Genomic DNA, 14,699 nt, shown 5'->3' with positions numbered 1-14,699 from the left:
AGCCTCAGGTCACACAGCAAATCAGTGCCGGGGCCAGGGCGTGAGCGGTGGATCGGGGACAGCCAGAGCCTCCAAGGGAAGGTCCTGGAGCTGCCAGGCCATGAAGACGAGGAAGTGGTATAAGGTTCCCGGTGCCGAGGCTCCCACTTTACAGGTGGGGTCACGGCCGTGAACCTTGGCCCACTGAGTCCCTGTCCAGTACTGTGGCCCCAGGTGGGAGGAATGAGTGGGAGAAGGTCTCCAATCACCTGGCAGCTGCATCACAGAGAGACCCAATACCACTGGCCAATGTTACGAGTGGATGGGGGATGCTGGCTTCTCCTGCCCCTGTGGGCACAGGACTACAGTTCCCAGAGGCCCCTGCTCTGGGCTGGCAGCCCCTAGCCAGAGCCAGCCTGTAATCTGATTACCACCACTCTCGAAAGGTCACTTCAGAGCTCCTTGAAGGACAGCAACAGGGGGGATCTCAGAGTGGCTCGGCTTGGGTGGGGGTGGCGTGGGGGCAGTGGCCCTGCCTCAGGCGACCTTCACACAACCCCCTGGAACCCGGAGTCCCCCGGTCCCCCTTCTCCCAGACACCCAGCGTCCTCTGCTAGCTACATGTCTCCTGTTCAGGGCACCCTGACCCTTGGCCCCTTGCCCCTGTTGCCCCGATATATGACCTCGCTACCCGAGTGCAGACCCCTGCACCCCCCACGTAAGGCCACCGTGGAAACTCGACCAGAGGTCATCCAGCCGGTGGTTTGCAGTCTTTGGGCAAATGTCTGAAAGAGAAACCAAGCTGCTTGGACGAAGGCGGGGTCTCCTGGCACCTGTTCCCCCCGCCCCCCCCCCCCGACAGCCTTCCTTGGCTTCTTCAAGGAGCCCTGACTGAGGCTGAAATCTGCCCCCCCCCCCCCCCGCCCCCAATCCATAACCCAGGAAAAGGACCCAGATCAGGGCAACCTCTTAGCCAAAGTCACAGCCCAATGGCTCCAGTCAAACCGCAGGCCTCTCAAGGCCACATTGCCTGCTGCATCTTGCCTCTGACCCTGTGAAAGGCAGAGACAGGCACCGAAGACCCCAGTGGGCGAGGCCTGGAACAAGTGGGTCAGCGCAGGGCTGCGAAGGAGCCAGGCTGGGCCTGGCCTGGCCCTTGCGGAGCTCCGCTCTGCTCTCCCTGCCCGTCTCCCTTCTCCTCCCCTTGCCCCCAAAATAGCTCCCTGAGCCGCGCGGCCAAGACCCTCCCATCGCAGGGGGAGGCGGGGCAAGCTCCCCAGAGCCAGGCTTTAAAACCCCAGGCAGCTGGGGATCTCCACTCCCTGGCTGGAGGCACTGCTGAGGTCACCCATCAGTCCGGCCCGCCCTCCTGCAGCCATGTCCCGGCCATTGTCAGACCAGGAGAAAAGGAAGCAAATCAGCGTGCGTGGCCTGGCCGGCGTGGAGAATGTGACCGAGCTGAAGAAGAACTTCAACCGGCACCTGCATTTCACACTTGTGAAAGACCGCAATGTGGCCACCCCGAGAGACTACTACTTTGCGCTGGCCCACACCGTCCGCGACCACCTCGTGGGCCGCTGGATCCGCACGCAGCAGCACTACTACGAGAAGGACCCCAAGGTGCCGCTTGGGGCATCCTGGGTGGGCAGTGGGCTGGGGGCCCCAGCAGGGGACCGGGAGAGCTCCACCAAGCGGCAGCCCTTCCAGGGGTCTGGCTTTTCTGCAGCAGCGGGTTCCTGACGTTGGAGGGTCGGGAACGGCGGGCGCCATTGCCAAGTGCGATGGGGTGCTGGGGCGATCCAGGCGGTGAGACCCGGGGCAGGGGCAAGGCCGGGTGGCGCGGGTCAGGCGGGCTGGGGGCAAAGGCCTAGCGCTCACTCAGAGAGGGGAGGGGCTTCCGGTGGTCAGGGAGACCCCTGCGGGTGGTCAGGGCGGACCTGAAATGGAAGGGTGGGTCATTACATGTGAGTGTGGCGGTGGCGGTGCTGGTGCGAGGCTGGGGCAGCTGGGGTGGTGGTAGCGGGATCAAGTGTCTTTGGGGTCACGGTAAATGTCAGCAACCTGATACTCCTGGGCAGGGGAGGGGGAGGGGCAGGCGAGTGGGGCAGGGAGGGGGCCCAGGAAACCAGGAGACCCAGCATCCTGGATTCTAGTGCCTCTCTGTCCCCCTTCCTGGGGCTGAGGCTTGAGGATCAAGGGGACCTGGGCCCTGCAAGGACAGAAGGGGGCCGACTCTAGCCGTGAGTCTGTGTGTGTGACCTTGAGTAAATGACTGGTTTCTCTAAGGCACCTTAGCCTTCCCCCCTCTTGGGGAGCACTTGGGGGGGGGGGTTTCTCTGCTCCCCGGTTCCCCGCTGGGCTGTTGGGAGGCTTGTGTGCGCTGGAAGAGGGTCTCGCCTGCCCTCGGGACCTCAGTCCCTGAGGTAGATGTGGCAGCCCCCTTTTCCAGATGAGGAAACGGAAGCTAAGAGAACAAAAGTGATGTGTCCAAAGTCAGAGGAAAGGCTGGACCGGAACCCTCCTGATGGGTCCTGAAGCCTGTGGTGGGGCGAAGAATAAACAGGGACAGGGCTGGCACGTGCCAGGCCCCCGGAGTGGGACAGGAAGTGTGAGAGGCGCTGGCTAGACGCCGGAGGGCCGACCCCTCGCCGACCCATCTGTCTCTCCGGGCAGAGGATCTACTACCTGTCTCTGGAGTTCTACATGGGACGGACGCTACAGAACACCATGGTGAACCTGGCCTTGGAGAATGCCTGTGACGAAGCCACCTACCAGGTGTGCAGGGGGACGGGAGCGGGGTGAGCCTGAGATACTGGGGGACTCGCCTGCTGGCCCTTGGCCTTGACCACTGCCACCCCTCCCCCCACCCCTCCAGCTGGGTCTGGACATGGAGGAGCTGGAGGAGATCGAGGAGGACGCGGGGCTGGGCAACGGGGGCCTGGGTCGGCTGGCCGGTGAGTGGATAGGGTGGCAGGGGTGGGGCGGGCAGAAGGGTTCCTGTGTGCCGGGTCCCTGACACCCACCTCCCCGGAACCCCCTAGCATGCTTTCTGGACTCCATGGCAACACTGGGCCTGGCTGCCTACGGCTACGGGATCCGCTATGAGTTTGGGATTTTTAACCAGAAGATCTGTGGGGGCTGGCAGGTGAGCAGCCTCAGGCCCTGGCCTTGTGGGGCCCCAGGCACGATGGAGCGGACCCCCCCCTTGGGTCATCCACCTCCGGATAGACCCAGAACCAGCCTCAGCCTTGAGAGAAGGCATCCTTGTCCCTTCCCCCTGGCCCCAAAGCCTGCTGGTCACTGCTGGAACAGGTGGCCCACACCTGTGCCGCCTCTCAGACTCCCATGCACATACCATGTCCCGTGGGATATGCCACCAGACCGGGGGTGGGCGCCACCCCAGGGCTCTTAATTTACACTCCGTAGAGGGCCCAGCAGGGCCACTGCTCCTGCCCTACCCACTGCCTCCCGTGGTGTGAGCCTGGGTCTGACGCTGCCTTCCTTTCTCCCCTGACCTGCCTTGGACTCAGATGGAGGAGGCCGATGACTGGCTTCGCTACGGAAACCCCTGGGAGAAGGCCCGACCCGAGTTCACGCTGCCTGTGCACTTCTATGGCCGAGTGGAGCACACCAGCCAGGGGGCCAAGTGGGTGGACACACAGGTAAGGGTGAAGCCAGGGAGTGGGGGGAGCCCCCAGTGAGGGGGAAGCAGGGAGGAAGAGGCTCTGGAAGAAAACAGGGAGATACGGGGAGAGAGCCTGGAGACTCCCGGACCCAGTGCTATTTACAATGAAGGGCACTGAGGCTCAGAGAGGTTAAGTGATTTACTCGAGGTCACACAGCTTGGGTCAGGAGAGGCTGGAGACAGGGTCACAGAGGAGCCAAGCCAAGCACAGGGCCCAGGGGGAGGAGAGAGCCTGCCGTGCTCCACCAGTGCCCTTCCCCCGACCTGGCTCCTTTCCACTCCACAAGACTCATCCCAGAATAATCACGGTGACTTGACTCCCCCCAGAAAGGGAGACAATTAAAACCTTGAGAGAGGAACTGACTTGTCCAAGGTCACACAACAAGTGAGAGGGAGCCTGAAGCCAAACCAGGTGTCTGAACCTCAGCTCAGTCAGCTCTCTTGCCGTGGCTGTAGGTCATAGGCCTCCAGACGGCTGCACAGAAACCTCTAGGCTTTCAGAATGGGCCATTTGTCGGGCTGTCATTTATGATAAGATTCAGTAGGGGCTCTGGCTGCCCCCTAGCTCTGTGCTCTCGGGCCAGTCCCTTCCCTCTCGGAGCTGCACCTTCCACTCTTTTCCAGTCAGGGGCTAAGCTGCTTCGGTGTTGGGGAGAAAGGGCGCCGGGCCTTGGAGAAGTGCTTATGCCCCCAGCCCCGTGGTAGCGGGCAGCTGTTGGCAGCAATGATCGCCATTTGCTAATTGTGGGAGGTGGGACCAGCATTAGTCACTGCTAATTAGCCCGGTGGTCAACCAGGCATATGCCCTTCGGATGGACTTGACATCTGTGTCCCCTTCAGCCAGGCCCCGGGGCCCCCCAGCCCTCTGATGAGTCCAGAGTATCTTCTAGATTGTGCTCGGGCCAGACGGGCCCGCTCATCCCCATCACTGTAGAGTGGCCCCCAACGGAGCCCCGCCTTGGGCTCCAGACTCATCACTGCCCCCTGTAATCCTCGCAGGCAGCCGGGCAAGGTGGGGTGGGGGGTGGGTGGGGAGACCCTGGGGGGCCCTCTCTCTATGGATGAGGCCCAGAGAGGTTGAGAGGTTCGCTCACGGTTACCCGGAGTGGGCAGTAGAACCTGGAGCTGGGGGGTTGGTGCAGGGTAGAGACAAAGGCAGGAGTTGTGGCTCTCGGGGGCCCCCCAAGTCACGTGGCAGATACCCAGCTCCTGCCACCACGTCCGACACGCCTGCAGGTGGTATTGGCCATGCCTTACGACACTCCTGTGCCTGGCTACCGTAACAACATTGTCAACACCATGCGCCTGTGGTCGGCCAAGGCCCCCAATGACTTCAACCTCAAGGACTGTGAGTTCAGCCGCCTGCCCGCACCCCTGCCTGCCCCGGCCTGTGCTCAGCCTGGGCCCGACACTGTCCCCACTTTCACCCCTCAGTCAACGTCGGTGGCTACATCCAGGCTGTGCTGGACCGAAACCTGGCGGAGAACATCTCTCGCGTCCTGTACCCCAACGACAACGTATGTCACCTCCTGGGCTGGGGGCGGGAAACCTGAAAGCCTAGGAGAGGGCAGAAAACGGGGAGGGACAGCCTCTGGCGCCCTAGTGACACCCAGGACATATCCTTTGTTTTTTTAAAGTTTATTTATTTATTTTTTAGTAATCTCTACACCCCCAACGTGGGGCTCGGACTCACAACCCTGAGATCAAGGGTCACATCTCTTCTAACTGAGTCAGCCGGGCGCTCCGCAGCACCCAGGACGTATTGTTGGCTCCTGTCGTGTCCTGTTCCCCACCCCCGCCCCCCAAGTGCTTTTGGTTCTTTAAGAGGACACCTAAGTCCTGGGGGCAGCGAGTTGGGGCAGGGCACTTTGGGGGACCTGTTCCCTGGCGATGCCGACAATACTCCGGGTCCCCGAATGCCCCCGTCCTCACACCATCCCCTCCACTACCTGGTGGGTGAAAATCCCCTGAGTCGTGGAGGCGGGGGCTGTTCAGGGCGCAAGGGGCTTGGTGTGGGCAGGAGTCTCCCGGCCACGCTGCAGCACCGTCAGAACTCCCCACCCCCCACGCCCTTGACTCAGCCCTGCCTTGAACTGTCCCCAGTTCTTTGAGGGGAAGGAGCTGCGGTTGAAGCAGGAGTACTTTGTGGTGGCCGCCACCCTCCAGGACATCATCCGCCGCTTCAAGTCCTCCAAGTTCGGCTGCCGTGACCCCGTGCGCACGAGCTTCGACGCCTTTCCGGATAAGGTGCCAGGCCCCAGGGAGGGCCCCCCTCTACACCTCCCGTGATGCATGCCATCGCCTCTCCCCTCCAGCCTCAGCCTGCCCCCTCACGTTGTAGATGAGGAAGTGGGGGCTGGGGGTGTGTGTGAGGGTGGCCTGTTCGGGATCCTCAATCGACGGGCACCTAACCTGGGAACTTCCCTCCCGCTCTTGCCCGCCGCTGCCCCCACGAGGGCCACCACACCCAGCTCCAGCCTGGAACCACGTAGAGGGAGCTCTGAAGGGGCAAAGGACAGCGACCATAGCCTTGGTTTGGATCCCAGCCCGACTCCCAACCCCCTCCCCACAGGTGGCCATCCAGCTGAATGATACGCATCCTTCCTTGGCCATCCCCGAGCTCATGAGGATACTGGTGGATCTGGAGAGGCTGGACTGGGACAAGGTGGGCTCCGGGACCCTCCACCCCTGCCTGAGCCTCTCTGTCTCAGGGTTGCCTCTCCCGCGGGGTCTGGGAAGTAGAAATCCGTGAGGGCAGCCCGCACAAAGCAGACAGCAGCGTAAGGGCCCGAGGACGAGTGTCCTAGAACCTGTCCCCCAGTGACAGGGCCCAGGCTCCTGGCCGCACTCTGTGTGTGGGGAGCCCTAGGGCTCAGGCCCCGGGGTCCCCGACCGCCCCCCTCCTCTTCATCAGGCCTGGGACGTGACGGTCAGGACCTGTGCCTACACCAACCACACGGTACTGCCCGAGGCCCTGGAACGCTGGCCCGTGCATCTGATTGAGACGCTGCTGCCTCGACATCTCCAGATCATCTACGAGATCAATCAGCGCTTCCTTAATGTGAGTGGAGGAGGCCTGGGCTGGAGGGTGCAGGGCTGTGGGTAGAGTGCTGGGGGTACGGGGCTGGGGACCTCGGCTCTGGGGGCCCCGGCGTCTGAGCTCTGGGCTCTCCCTGCTCAGCGGGTGGCAGCCGTCTTCCCCGGGGACGTGGACCGGCTGCGGCGCATGTCGCTTGTGGAGGAGGGCGCAGTGAAACGCATCAACATGGCCCATCTCTGCATCGCCGGGTCGCATGCCGTCAACGGCGTGGCCCGCATCCACTCGGAGATCCTCAAGAAGACCATGTGAGACCCGCTCCCCAGGCCCCGCCCCCCTCTGGCCCCGCCCATCCCACCCCCCTCACCACCTGACCCCAGCTGGCCCTTTCCACAGGTAGCACAGCTTTTTTAAATTTTTTCTTTTAACGTTTTATTTATTTTTGAGACAGAGAGAGACAGAGCATGAATGGGGGAGGGTCAGAGAGAGGGAGACACAGAATCTGAAACAGGCTCCGGGCTCTGAGCTGTCAGCACAGGGGCCCGAAGCGGGGCTCGAACTCACGGACCGCGAGATCGTGACCTGAGCCGAAGTCGGCGCTCAACCGTCTGAGCCACCCAGGCGCCCCTTATGAGCATTATGGCCCTGATGTCCAGTACAGTCCCGTCCCCAAATGATCTCCTCTCACGTACAGCCACCCCCTCATCCCCAGGCCCCTCTCAGCAAGAAACCAGGGTAGGGCCTCCAGGAGGAGACCTTCGTCCCGCAGGGGTGGGTAGTGACCCTCCAACCCCATCCTGCAGCTTCAAGGACTTCTACGAGCTGGAGCCACATAAATTCCAGAATAAGACCAATGGCATCACCCCTCGTCGCTGGCTAGTCCTGTGTAACCCTGGGCTGGCAGAGGTCATTGCTGAGGTGAGAGGTCACTGTGTGGCCAGTAGGGGTGAACACGGGTCGCTACAGGGACCAGCTGTGCATGGACACGTAGGTGGGCCACTGCAGGGGGCCCGGTGGAGGGCCGAAATCCAGCCTGCGCTGCGTTCCCCTAGCTTTGCATGTGCCTGGAGGAGGGGGACCGTTTTCTTGTTTGCATGAGGATGCTCTGTGGGCTAATGGAGGCCTGGCTATGGAGGTCAGCCTCGGAGAGGGTCAGGACAGGTCACATCTGAAGTGAGACTGACAGGAGCAGAGATTGTGAGCAGGGCGTCAAGGTCACTGTCAGAGGAAAAGGCCAGGAGAAAGGCCTGCTGGGGTCCCGTGGGGTCAGCCATCAGAGCCCGAGGTCCAGCGGGAAAATGGCGGTGCCCACACCACGCCCCAGCGGGGAGGCTGGCGAAGGAGGGGTTGTCTGCAGGGGGCGAGGCCTGGCTGACGCCAGAAAGGGACCTTTCTGTGCGGGAGGCTGGAGGAGGGGTGTAGGCCTGACCGACAGCCACCGCCCCACAGCGCATCGGGGAGGACTACATCTCCGACCTGGACCAGCTGCGCAAGCTGCTCTCGTACGTGGACGATGAAGCCTTTATCCGGGATGTGGCCAAAGTGAAGCAAGTACGGAGTGTGGCGACCTGGAGCACTGGTGCCAGGGCGGGAGGGAGCACGCTGGAGGCGCCAGCCCCCCGGGGCCCGGCTCGGGGATGGCCTGCGGGGCCTGTCTCCCCCGCAGCCTCGGGCCTGGTAGACGTTGCCTGGAGTCCAAGGTGACAGGGCATCAGCTGACCGCACTGGAAGAGTGCTGGCATTGATTAGCGATGTCTGCCCTGGCCCACGCGGGGATAAAGGTGGCGAGCGAGCCTTCTGTCCGCTCCCTTTCTGGGAAAGAAATGACACTGTGGGATCTCGTGAGGCTGAGGCCCGTTGGTGAAGCTCTCCCCCCGTCCTCCCTGCCTTCAGGAAAACAAGTTAAAGTTCGCCGCTTACCTGGAGAGGGAGTACAAAGTCCATATCAACCCCAACTCGCTCTTCGACGTCCAGGTGAAGCGAATTCATGAATATAAACGCCAGCTCCTCAACTGCCTCCACATCATCACCCTGTACAACCGTGAGTGGCAGGGGTGCCCTCTGTCTCTTGGCGCTCTCCTCTGCTTACCCCCCCCCCCCCCAGCCGTGCACCACGTATCTCCTAGTCAACGTCTCCTTTGGCCTCGGGACAGCTCTTGGGGCATGGACTTACCCCCATTTCATAGACAGGCAAACTGAGGCTCGGAGAGGGGAAAGTGACAGATCGGAAGTCACATAGCAAGTGGTTGCCCAAATCAGGCCTACTATCTAGGGCCCTGGTGGATAGGTGTCGTCAGGAGGCCAAACCTGGCCCGCTGATCTCTGTTTCTCCACAGGCATCAAGCAGGAACCCAATAGGTTTGTTGTGCCCCGAACTGTGATGATTGGAGGGAAGGTGAGGAGCCAGGCCGCAGACCGCGGCTCTGATCCTTTGACAGCCGGGTTGAGGTCAGGCTGGCTGGGTTGCAGGATAAGGGTAGGGGGCCAGGCTGTGGAGCTGACCCCAGACTGTGCTCCCACAGGCTGCCCCTGGATACCACATGGCTAAGATGATCATCAAACTCATCACAGCCATTGGGGATGTGGTTAACCACGACCCAGTGGTAGGAGACCGCCTCCGTGTGATCTTCCTGGAGAACTACCGAGTCTCGCTGGCCGAGAAAGGTGGGGTGCCGCCAGAGGGACGCTTTGATTAGTTCAGTCCCAGGAAGGGGTGTTGGTCACCTGTTCCTGGGGTACTTGCACTTGGAAGAAGAATCTGGACAGGACAATGCTCAAATCATGAGGATGTCCCCCCACCCCCACCCCGATGGCGGTGGGGGCTTCGGGCAGTACAGGGTGAAATTATAGGGAAGATTTGCCCTTCAAATCGTGCACACAGTGGGGCAGGGGTGGGGAGAGAGTGCAGTCCAGGTTTAGACCTCAGATGGTCAACGATCACCAAGCAGTGGGGTGGAGTGGGATGGAGGGGCTGGCGGTGGGAGGGAGATTCAGCTGGTGACTGTGGGAGGGTTGGGGTGGAGGGGGGCTCTGACTCTGGCTATACCTCGGGCCAGCCTAACTCCACAGTCCCCAGCTGGGGTGGGACCTTCCCTGGAGCTGAGTTTGTCCCCTGCTGCCGCCCCACAGTGATCCCAGCTGCTGACCTCTCCGAGCAGATCTCCACTGCAGGCACTGAGGCCTCAGGCACCGGCAACATGAAGTTCATGCTCAATGGGGCTCTGACCATTGGCACCATGGACGGAGCCAACGTGGAAATGGCGGAAGAGGCGGGAGAAGAGAACTTCTTCATCTTTGGCATGCGGGTGGAGGACGTGGAAAAGCTTGACCAGAGAGGGTATGGGGGTCAGGGGCTCCAAAGTTCACAGTCCATGGGCAGGAGGCACCGAGGAGGTGTGGCTACTGGAGGGTAGGGCTTGGGAGCAAGGGGCATACCTGGAAAGGCCGGCCCAGACTGCACAAGGTCTCAGTTATGGCCGTTAGGGTTCCGGGGAACTTTTGAGATGACTTACAACAAATGAGGTTAACGGCATGGGAAAAGAAAGAAGGAACAAAACACTGAAGGAAAAGGAGCAGAAAATGATATCAATCGTAGGCTATGATATTATTTATTGCTGGAATTTCTGGAAGTAAAATTGAATTCTTAGCTCCCTGGCAGGCATGGCAAAAGGGGAAAGATGAGGACAGTAATTACAGCTGTGCTTGTGGCCAGAAATGCAGTTCTTCAAAGTAGATATTAGATTTCTTAAAATTTATTACAATTTTTTTTCTTATCATACAAGCAATATGTGCTCCTTAATTGGAAAAATATGAAACCACAAAGAATAAAATAACAGTCATTCATAATTTAATCACCTGTTTTTACTTTTTTAATGTTTATTTTATTTATTTTGAGAGAGAGAGAGAGAGAGAGAGAGAGAGCAAGGAAGGGGCAGAGAGAGGGAGAGAGAATCCCAAGCAAGCTCGGTGCTGACAGTGCAGAGCTCAACGTGGGGCTCGAACTCACGGACTGTGAGATCATGACCTGAGCCCAAATCAAGAGGCAGATGCTTCATTGACTGAGCCATTCAGGTGCCCCTCATCACCCATTCTTAAAGCCATAGTCCTTCTTCTTTTCTTTTCTTTTTTTTAAATTTTTTAATGTTTATTTATTTTTGAGACAGAGAGAGACAGGTACGAGTGGGGGTTGAGCAGAGAGAGAGGGAAACACAGAATCCGAAGCAGGCTCCAGGCTCTGAGCTGTCAGCGCAGAGCCCGACATGGGGCTCGAGCCCACAAACCGGGAGATCATGACCTGAGCCGAAGCTGGACGTTCAACCGACTGAGCCACCCGGGTGCCCCACTGTAGTCCTATCTCTACGTGTATCACTATGCGTGTGTATATATGTAGGGTTTTGAAAGTTGGGACTAACACGTGTACAATTTTGAAGGCTGATGTCAGCACTGGTGAGGCATTTTCCATGTTACTAAATAGTCTTTAAACTATTTAAAAATGTTTGTATCGGGTTCCATCGTATGGACATGCTGTAATTTATCCAGTTCCATACTGTTGGACATTAAGGTTGATTTCTGCTGTTTCTTAGTGTAAATATCACTGAGATCCCATCCTTTTATTATCTAGGCCCACATCTTTATTTCCTGAAGATAATTATTAGAAGGAGATATATTTCTGAGTCAAAAAAGTATGAGACCCGGGCGCCTGGGTGGCTCAGTCGGTTGAACGTCCAACTTCAGCTCAGGTCAAGATCTCAGGGTTCGTGGGTTCGAGCCCCGCGTTGGGCTCTGTGCTGACAACTCAGCGCCTGGAGCCTGCTTCAGATTCTGCGTCTCCCTCTCTCTCTGCTTCTCCCCCCTTGCACTCTGTCTGTCTGTCTCTCTCAAAAATAAATACACATTAAAAAATTTTTTTTAATTAAAAAAAAAAAGTATGAGACCTTCTTCTCCTCCTCCTTTCTTCTTCAAGTATGAGTTCTTAAGGCTTTTGATGCCTATTGCCAAATTGCTTTCCAGAAAGTTGGTAGCGGCTCACACTCCCACCACCTGCTTCTGAGAGCTGGCATTAAATATTGAAAGGAAATTTCTCCTGTGGGGCTTGACTAGGAAGTTCAGACTTTATCCTTCGGATAGGAGGGAGACAGGACATGTTTTGAGCCAGATTCCAACACGTTCAGAAGCAGGCTCCAGGAGGACAATTTTGGGTGTCAGGTGGAGGCCGGACTGCAGGTGGGGGCCCAGCGTGGAGGCCGCCGCACCATAATGCGAGGAGAATGACCCGCACTGCCAATGCTGGGGATGGGGGTGAGGGACATTGTTGAGGAGTCGCCCTTGGTTGCCGGTTGGAAGTGGGGAGGCCAGGAAAGAGAGGAGACTGGCCTCGGGGAGGGTTTTGAACCCAGGTGGCTGAGGGGTGGTTGGACTGCTTCAGAAAGCGGCGCACGGGAAGAAAGCTGGCACCAGGCCAGCGATGGGCTCGGTTGGACGGTCCGAGTTTAAGGACGGTCCGAGGACATGCCTGGTGCTTCCTCCTGGGGCCCGAAGGCGGACGGACTTGGGAGAGGGAGTGAGAAAAGCATTTAGGAAGGAAACGCACTGGTTAGGAGAGGTGGTGGTGTATGGGAGGGAAAAAAGAACACTTGGTTTGGGGCCTTTGGCTCAGACATTTACCTTTTTGCCGTCTCCAGGCCTCAACTACACAAGGGGGATGAAAAGCTGAGCAGAGAAGGGAGAGGGTCCTCCAGAGGGGTGTAGCAGCTCCAGGGAGGGCAGCCGCAGGCTGGGGCCTGGGTTTTGGCCCTGAGGCTTAGGACTTTTCGGATTTTCTCTGGAGGAGGAGCCAGGAACTCCTGGCCACAGCGCTGACTGTACTTCCCCCACAGGTACAACGCCCAGGAGTACTATGACCGAATTCCGGAGCTTCGGCATATCATTGAGCAGCTGAGCAGTGGTTTCTTCTCCCCCAAACAGCCAGACCTGTTCAAGGACATTGTCAACATGCTTATGCACCATGACCGGTGAGCTGGTTGGCCAGGGAACCGTGCAGGTGGGGCTGCTGGGCTGAACTGGGCTCAGGTGCCGTGTGTGGGGAGGCTGGGTAGGGGTCCTGGGCAACTGGGGCCAGGCTCTTCTGGAAGCAGTTTCCCTCTCCTGGCCCTCGCACACCATCAGGACAGGACCGGCTTGGCCCTTGATCTCATGGAGCTTCCTGCTTCTCTGTTCCCTTCCAGGTTTAAAGTCTTTGCAGATTATGAAGATTACATTAAGTGCCAGGAGAAAGTCAGTGCTTTGTACAAGGTGAGGGGCCCTGGGCCAGGGGTTGGCAAGGCTTTGGTGGCCCTGGATGGGATGGGGTGGAAGCTGGGGACCCCACCGGCAGAATGAACCCAGAGCTCTCTTTTGGCTTGTAGAATCCAAGAGAGTGGACACGAATGGTGATCCGGAACATAGCCACATCAGGCAAGTTCTCCAGTGACCGAACTATTGCCCAGTATGCCCGGGAGATCTGGGGCGTAGATCCTTCACGCAAGCGCCTGCCGGCCCCTGATGAGACCATCTGAGCCTCCAGACCAGACCCCAAACTGGCCCCTGAGTTTGTTTGCACTCCCTTGGGCCAGCCCCAGGTCCCCACCCAGAGGGGGGATACTGGAGTTCGTCCTCTCAGCCTTTTCCTGGAACCTCCCATTTTCCCCCAGTCTCAAGGTCCCAGTGTCCAGTGTGACTAAGGACACTGCTCCCATCCTGTCCTCGGGCTCCCTGCCCCCTCCTATTTAAGGGTCTGACCAACTGCACCCACTCTTCAATAAATTGATTCTCCTTGGGAACCTCCTTACTCCTCTGTCTGTTGGGAAATATTTTTAGCTCTGGGCAGGCACCGCGGCAGCTGCGCAGTCACCGCGCTTTGCCCCCACAACCGGCAGGTGCGTCCCCTCCGAAGGAGGGGGCAGCCCATGGGGGCGGGACCCGAGACTCTCCAGCCTCCTTTCAGGCGTCACCCTCCACGCCTCTCTTCCCAGTGCTGTGTCCATACTAGGTCAGCGGCCTGCCAAGCTGGCCGGGGGCGGGGCGTCCTCTTGGGTGGGGCCCACAGGGGCTGGGAGTCGGGACTTGGGCCGAGGCCTCTAGGACTACCGAGGGTCCACACTGTCCGGGGCAGGACTTGGGAGGGGGAGGAGCCTGTGGGTGGTTGGCGCCTTCTTGACTCCGCCCGTAGCCCCGCCCCACTGCGGCGTTTAAGGGTCTCTGAGCAGGTGGCTACGCTTGGTCTAAAGTCTGGGGAGTTAGGGTGGGGGACACTCACAGACGGTCTGGGCTAGGCCAGTGTTGCCCCCTCCCCTCACTTTGGGGAAATTGAGGACCAGAAAGAGGCTGTTTCTCGGTCTCATATTACCAAAACTGAGGTGTGGGGGAGGTCCTGCCTCCCCAGCCCTGAGGCAGGAAGGGGCAAGCCTCGAAAGGCAGGTTTGGGGCCGGTGGTTTCACAGTGAGTGTATTTGAATCCAAACAGCCGGAAATGGTTACCGGCTCTCCTAGGCCTGGCTTGTGGGACCCCAACTGCTTGTGGCTGCCCCTCCCAAGTTCCTCCCTGCCCCGGGGGGTGGTGGGGGAGAAGCACGCAGACCTCCAGTCCCCCAAGTTGCGCAGAACCCACCCGCCGCTTGCAGCAGCCCCTTCCCATCTGGCCCCGCGAGGAGCCAGGCTTCCGGGGCCCCAGTCCCTCCTGTGTGAACTCGGGGCGCCCCCACCCCCCTCCACAGACATCGAGGCCCCGTTTTCAGGTAGCCGCGTTTTCATGCCTCCCTCTCCCACAAGGCCCCTGTCCCCAAAATGTTCCCATCTTGTCCTAGCCCCTCCTCCAGGCTATCACAGAACCCGCTCTCCCCACGCCCCCGATCTCTACCAGGTCTGTGCCCCCCGCTGCCCGCAGGAAGACGCCCGGCCCCGGGTCGGGTTAGCCCCGTGGGAACGGTTTGTCTCGAAAACAGGAACCCGGGCCGGGGGCTG

At 59.5% G+C, this 14,699-nt stretch overlaps 1 protein-coding gene and 1 long non-coding RNA gene across 2 annotated transcripts; one reads left to right on the top strand and one right to left on the bottom strand.

Annotated features, from left to right (window-relative positions):
- The first annotated feature begins 1,281 nt into the window (after window positions 1-1,281).
- PYGM (glycogen phosphorylase, muscle associated) lies at window positions 1,282-13,527 on the top strand. The gene is made up of 20 exons (XM_058689531.1): window positions 1,282-1,599; window positions 2,653-2,754; window positions 2,855-2,933; window positions 3,021-3,124; window positions 3,510-3,641; window positions 4,901-5,012; window positions 5,099-5,181; window positions 5,768-5,911; window positions 6,237-6,329; window positions 6,579-6,725; window positions 6,846-7,009; window positions 7,505-7,619; window positions 8,151-8,252; window positions 8,595-8,742; window positions 9,038-9,096; window positions 9,224-9,365; window positions 9,831-10,038; window positions 12,578-12,712; window positions 12,926-12,992; window positions 13,106-13,527. The coding sequence occupies exons 1-20, from the start codon at window positions 1,357-1,359 to the stop codon at window positions 13,253-13,255; spliced, it is 2,529 nt and encodes an 842-aa protein (XP_058545514.1). The 5' UTR covers window positions 1,282-1,356; the 3' UTR covers window positions 13,256-13,527.
- Window positions 10,815-12,579, bottom strand: LOC131488106 (uncharacterized). The gene is made up of 2 exons (XR_009250078.1): window positions 12,366-12,579; window positions 10,815-12,248 (listed from the first exon to the last, which is right to left on the bottom strand). It is a non-coding gene; the product is annotated as an uncharacterized LOC131488106 (long non-coding RNA).
- Window positions 13,528-14,699: the final 1,172 nt, after the last annotated feature.

Source organism: Neofelis nebulosa, chromosome 10 (genome assembly GCF_028018385.1).
Source record: "Neofelis nebulosa isolate mNeoNeb1 chromosome 10, mNeoNeb1.pri, whole genome shotgun sequence".
NCBI classification, from domain to species: Eukaryota; Metazoa; Chordata; class Mammalia; order Carnivora; family Felidae; genus Neofelis; species Neofelis nebulosa.
Note: the sequence above shows the minus strand (reverse complement) of the source record. Positions and strands in the feature narration are given on the sequence as shown.

Coding starts and splice junctions, on each gene's coding strand:
- PYGM (XM_058689531.1), top strand. CDS start 1,357: ATGTCCCGGCCATTGTCAGACCAGGAGAAAAGGAAGCAAATCAGCGTG. Junction 3,125..3,509: donor AGATCTGTGGGGGCTGGCAG/GTGAGCAGCCTC, acceptor CCTTGGACTCAG/ATGGAGGAGGCCGATGACTG. Junction 9,097..9,223: donor CTGTGATGATTGGAGGGAAG/GTGAGGAGCCAG, acceptor GTGCTCCCACAG/GCTGCCCCTGGATACCACAT.